This window comes from Carcharhinus amblyrhynchos, chromosome 12, assembly GCF_965287045.1.
Source record: "Carcharhinus amblyrhynchos chromosome 12, sCarAmb.v2.hapA, whole genome shotgun sequence".
Lineage (NCBI taxonomy): Eukaryota > Metazoa > Chordata > Chondrichthyes > Carcharhiniformes > Carcharhinidae > Carcharhinus > Carcharhinus amblyrhynchos.
The window spans coordinates 17,244,271-17,250,434 of record NC_137335.1 but is presented as its reverse complement, the minus strand read 5'-3'; the positions used below and the strand labels follow the sequence as shown (position 1 = coordinate 17,250,434).

The window sequence follows — 6,164 nt, the reverse complement described above, 5'->3', positions numbered from 1 at the left end:
GCATATTTTTAAAATCATTGGCTCACAAAATAAGTTGTGTTGAAGGCCCTTCCCCCTCCTAATTGAGGAATCTTGCAGTTCAGAATGCAGCCATTTGGCCTGTCATGCTTATGCTATCTCTTTGCATGAGTTCTGAATCAATCTCACTCCCCTGCTCTTTTCATGTAGCATTGTATTTTTTTAAGAATGTTTTTCAGACATGGATTTGTTTGCCTTTTGATTATCACAATTGAATCACTGCATTTTCGAGCAGCACATTCTGGAGTGAAACAATTCACAGTGGAAACATCTGCAGGATGGCACAGTGGTTAGCACTGTTGCCTCACAGTGCTAGGGCCCTGGGTTTGATTCCTGGCTTTGGTCACTGTCTGTGTGGAGTTTACATGTTCTCCTCATGTCTGCGTGGGTTTCCTTTGGGTGTTCCAGTTTCCTGGAGTCCAAAGATGTGCGGGTTAAGTGGATTAGCTATGTTAAATTGCCACTTAAGTGTCAGAGGGACTAGATAGGGTAAATACATGGAGTTGTGGGGATAGGGTCTGGGCGGGATTTTGGTCGGTGCTGACTCAATGGGCTGAATGGCCCCTGCTTCTGCACTATAGGATTCCATGATAAGTCTCTCATCTCCTTTTTAAGTCCAAAATTAGGTGCATTGATGACCCTAAATTCTTCCTCCGTGTCCCCCAACAAGTGCCGGAGTGTGGCGACTAGGGGATTTTCACAGTAACTTCATTGCAGTATTAATGTAAGCCTACTTGTGATGCCAATAAATAAACTTTAAAACTAATTACAAACAAATCCAGTGAGAAATTTAGGAGAAATGTATTTATACAGAGCACAGCGCGAATGTGAAACTTTCTACCACATTGGAGTCATTGAGGCAAATAGCATAGATCAAAAGTTGTGAAGCAGGGATCCGCAGTTCTGCTCTGCCAGGCGCTTCACCGAGTCAGACTTGGAAATTTGGTAAAAAGGACATCTGACCAGACCATCCCAGAGTGCTGATTGGTTAAGTGCAAACCAATCCCTGAGAAGATTACTGCTGATGACAGCTTTGATTGGTTCTGAGGACTGCCAGTCGACAATCAGGTTAGTTCTAGTACCGTTGGCTGCTGCTTACCTTGGCTAACCCAAATGATTCCCCCAAAATCGGTCACAGATACTCAGATCCACAGGTTATCAGTCAGGAGGCAGTCATTCACTGTAGGCATTTCATTTGATTGGGTTTGATTTATTATTGTCACATGTACTGGGATACAGTAAAAAGTATTGTTTCTTGCATGCTGTATGGTAAAACATACCATTCATAGAGTACAAAGTGGAAGAGCGGGTGCAGAATATAATGTTGGAGTAACAGTTTAAAAGACTTTAAGCGCAGAACAGGAGTAAAAGATGAAATTAGAGGGTATACTTGGGACAGCTTGCAAGATGTCACCACGCTCCAATGCCATTACACCCAGCAAAGATGCAGTCACACACGGTGTGGTCCTGCCCTCCTCCCCAGACTCAGCAGCACCCTTTTGTCTGCTGAAGATCTGGGGGAAATCTAATATTTCAACCTGAAGATGTTAACAGAAAACTGGCTCAGCACACATAACATAGCGGTGGAGTCACCATTTTGCCCATTCCACTTGCCAGGGAGGTAATGGCCGAATGGTATTATCATGAGGCTATTAATCCAGAAACTCAGCGAATGACCTAGGAACCTGGTTCAAATCCCACCACGACAGATACTGGAATTTGAATTCAATAAAAAAAATCTGAAATTAAGAATCTACTGCTGACCATGAAACCATTGTCAATTGTCAGAAAAACCCATCTGGTTCACTAATGTCCTTTAGGGCAGGAAATCTGCCATCTTTACCTGTCTGCCTACATGTGATTCCGGAGCCACAGCAATGTGGTTGATTCTCAACTGCCCTCAGGCAACTAGGGATGAGCAATAAATGCTGGCTAGCCTGCAATGTCCGAATCTCATGAATGAATATAGAAATATGGTGCTAATGCTGACCAGTAGTACATGGCAGTTCCAACACTTATTAACAAATGACTCCTGGAGGAAATGGAGCCCAGAACTCTGCAGCAAACTACATCCAATCATGGCCATGCACAACCAGGTGAAATGAACAACTAGGAATTATTAGCCAAGGTAATCTAGGTCAGCACCCACAGAGGGCAGCACAGCATCACAACCAGATAATTGATTCGTCATTTCCCATTTCAGATTGTCTCTGAAAATTATTTGCAGCATTTTTTTTCCGCATGTTGTGGTTTATCATTTCCCAGCTTCTTAGTTACACACTTCCTATTTTGGACTTGGTCCCCGCATGCCACTTTTCAGCTAATAGTCCTGCATTTTTATCCTTGCACAATTGTTCAACACCAGCAACAGTGAACAAAGATCAATAAATAAAAATATATGTTTAATTAGAACCAATGTTAATGCAAAAAAAAATGACATTTTTTAATAAGAGGGGTCAGTGGAATAAATATATTTGTTGAGGTGCAGGCCTCAAAAGCAAAAACTGGTTGAAAATCCTGGTGCATTCAAGGGGAAGAACCAGTAGTAAGTATGGGAGAAGGAGATAGGATTGGCTGATAAGACTCAGACAAGCAGGGTAAGAGTTGAAGAAGGTTCATCTGGACCATAAACACTGGTATAGGCCAGTTAAACCTAATTGCGGGTATCCAGTCTGCAGGATCAATGCTATTCCCTCCAACCAATGGCGGTTGCTGCAGGCATTGTAGATTTCTTCTCTTACAATGCAAGGTTGAAGAAAAAGTGATACTTCTCTTCTGATCATCATCATCCACATTTGAGATGCTCTGACCCTGGTGTGGTACATGTTCTTGGGTTTAGCTGACCATCCTCCAAAAATAAGGTTGATATAGAAACATAGAAGATAGGAGCAGGAGGAGGCCATTCAGCCCTTTAAGGCTGCTTGGCCATTCATTACAATCATGGCTGATTGTCCAATTCAATAGCCTAATCCTGCTTTTACCCCATAACTTTTGATCCCATTGGCCCCAAGTGCTATATCTAGCTGCCTTTTGAGTACGTTCAATACTTTGGCATCAACTACTTCCTATGGAAATGAATTCCACAGGCTCATCACTCTTCGGGTGAAGAAATGTCTCCTCATCTTCATCTTTATCGCCTGCTACACCTACATGTACAAGGAGACCCAGATCCCACTGCACACTCCCCTCTCCCAATTTACAGGTGCTCAGATAGCAATTCGCCTTTTTGTTTTTGCTTCCAAAGTGAATAACCTCATACTTATCTAAATTATACTGCATCTGCCATTGATTTGCCCACTGGTCCCCTCCCTCAGGTAAGGGATGGGAAAGAGTAGGAGTGGTGGTATTGGCTAAGGAAAAAATTGTAGTGTTGAAAAGAGAGAGGCCCTGTTGCCACCAGGCAGCAGAGGTCCCCAGCGAAGGTCCCTCTAGGAGCGATACTCCCCCACCATCTTGGGGACCTGGGGTGGAGAGTGGTGCACACAGCAGTCCCATACAACAAAAGGTTAAATTGGTTCACGGACTCCCAAATGACCTGCCTTTTTTGCAACCTTGTGGAGTCCATGGTTCATGTCTGTGTTCAATGTTATGGGCTGTACTCCCTTTCTAGTTTCCTCAAAAACCTTCTATTGATGTTTTATTTGCACTTCAGCCCCACACTCCTGATCTACGGTCACCTGGTACAGAGTGGGGCAGGTCGGGATGGTGACCTCCTCGTGAACCTGCTCCTATAGAACTGGTGAAACGTGCCATTAACAAGTCCAGGTAGCGGGCAATCACCGGATCATCTGTCCTGACTGTCTGCCCCTCTACCGCGGCTATGTTCACTGCCAGGTGTCCCTGGAGAGGGAGCATGTGGTGTCCATGGGCACAGTTGACGCCTTCGTGCCTGTTTGGCACCGCAGGGGCTAGGGTGCATTATAGAACCCGATAATCACATTCTGATTTGATGTTCTAAGTTTCCTTTGCACTTTGTTTCTGTTTGGGCTGTTCCCCTCTCAATTTATCCCTGACTTAATTCGAATTTGTTTATTTGGTTCGCCTAAAAGAGGGATCTATAGACATCCAATGTGGAGGGGGGACAAGGAAGGAGAACCTGCTCATGAACCTGCTCCTGGGCCTGGCAAAGTGTGCCATCTACAGGTCCAGGCAGTGGGTGACTGAGGTGGATCGTCCGACCCGACTATCTGCCCTTCTACATGGCCAAGTGCCCCTGGAGAAGGAGCATGCACTGTCCAAGGGCACTGTTGATGCCTTCCATGCCTGCTGGGCACCGCAGGGACTGGGGTGCATTACTGACCCGCCTTAATCACATTTTGATATAACGTTTTAAGTTTCCTTTCCACTTTGGTTTTTGTTCAGGCCGTTCCCCCCTTCCTTTTTTGGGGGGCTGCCCCTTTTAATTTGTCCCGAAGTTAATTTGAGCTTCTTTGGTGCCTTAAAAGAGCAGGATGCTGGGTCGGTACTCATTGGAGTTTAGAAAGGGAGGGGAACCTTATTGAAACTTACAGGATACGGCAAGGCCTGGATAGAGTGGACGTGGAGAGGATGTTTCCACTAGTAGGAGAAACTAGAGCCAGGGGACACAATCTCAGGCTAAAGGGACGATCCTTTAAAACAGAGATGAGGAGCGATTTCTTCAGCCAGATAGTGATGAACTCTTTGCCACAAAAGGTTGTGGAGGCCAGGTCATTTAGTGTCTTTAAGATAGAGATAGATAGGTTCTTGATTAATAAGGGGATCATGGCTTACGGGGAAAAGGCAGGAGAATGGGGATGAGAAAAGTATCAGCCCTGATTGAATCTGCTCTGCCATTCAATGGGCCGAGTGGCCCAATTCTGCTCTTATGTCTTCTGGTCAAAAATAGAGGAGAATGTTCCAGAAAGGTCAATAAATACTTGGCTGGAACTAAGGAAGCAAGAAGGCACGGCTCCTGCTCCCTGCACCACTCCCCCCCTGCCTCTCTGATCCCTCCCTCTCGCTGCTCCCTCCCATTCTGGATCCCGGGCCGGGTTGTCTCGGTGCCGCCGCCTGTCTGTCCCCGGATCCGGGCAGGATGAGGCGCTGAGGCGGGGCCCGCACTGGGAACCATGCCCGGAGCTTGGCCGCTGAGCTGCGGGCTGCTGGCGGCCTGCGTGTGGCTGCGGGCGGCGGCGGCGGCGGGGCCGGGGCCGCTGGGCGAGTTCGGCCAGCAGCTAGAGAGGGCGGCCGGAGGCTGGAGCCCCGAGGCCGGAGCCGGGGCCTCGGTTCGCTGCCAGTCCGCCTTCGGCCTGATGCAGGACCACATCATCCGCACCCATGACTCGCTGGGCGCCGGGGCCTCGTTCCTCAGCGCCCCGGCCGATATCAGCAGCCCGGCGCAGTGCCTGCGGGCCTGCTGCGCCTTCCCCGGCTGCACGGTGGCGGTGGTGGAGAGGGGAGGCCTGCACTGGGCCCGGGGCCTGGAGGCTGACAACCGCCCCCCGGCCGCCCTCAGCTGCTACCTCTTCAACTGCACCGCTCGGGGCCGCGATGTCTGCCGCTTCTCCCCGCACCGCGGCTACAGCAGCTTCACCCGGGGCCCGCGGCCCAATCACCATGGCAACGGTAAGGCCCAGAGAGAGAGGGGGGGAGAACAGCGCTGACTGCCTAACCCCCGCCCCCCCCCAATCAGACCCCCCCCCCCCCAATCAGACCCCCCCCATCCGACCCCCCCCCCAATCCGGCCCCCACCCCGATCCCCCTCACGCACCCCCCCCGACCCCGATCCCCCTCACGCACCCCCCCCGACCCCGATCCCCCTCACGCACCCCCCCCGACCCCGATCCCCCTCACGCACCCCCCCGACCCCGATCCCCCTCACGCACCCCCCCCGACCCCGATCCCCCTCACGCACCCCCCCCGACCCCGATCCCCCTCACGCACCCCCCCCGACCCCGATCCCCCTCACGCACCCCCCCCGACCCCGATCCCCCTCACGCACCCCCCCCGACCCCGATCCCCCTCACGCACCCCCCCCGACCCCGATCCCCCTCACGCACCCCCCCCGCCCCGATCCCCCTCACGCACCCCCCCCGCCCCGATCCCCCTCACGCACCCCCCCCGCCCCGATCCCCCTCACGCACCCCCCCCGCCCCGATCCCCCTCACGCACCCCCCCCGCCCCGA

General features: G+C 51.0%; 1 protein-coding gene across 2 annotated transcripts in view; it reads left to right on the top strand.

Moving 5' to 3' along the window:
* The first annotated feature begins 4,994 nt into the window (after positions 1–4,994).
* The window catches only part of lrp11 (low density lipoprotein receptor-related protein 11), a 28,239-nt gene continuing 27,069 nt past the window's right edge, over positions 4,995–6,164 (top strand). The window contains exon 1 of one of the 2 annotated variants that reach the window (XM_080200130.1): positions 4,995–5,604. In XM_080200130.1, coding sequence (XP_080056256.1) covers positions 5,109–5,604 — 496 coding nt within the window. In that variant the 5' untranslated portion in view covers positions 4,995–5,108. The remainder of the gene's footprint in view (positions 5,605–6,164) is intronic. The other variant, XM_080200129.1, reaches the window with a different exon arrangement.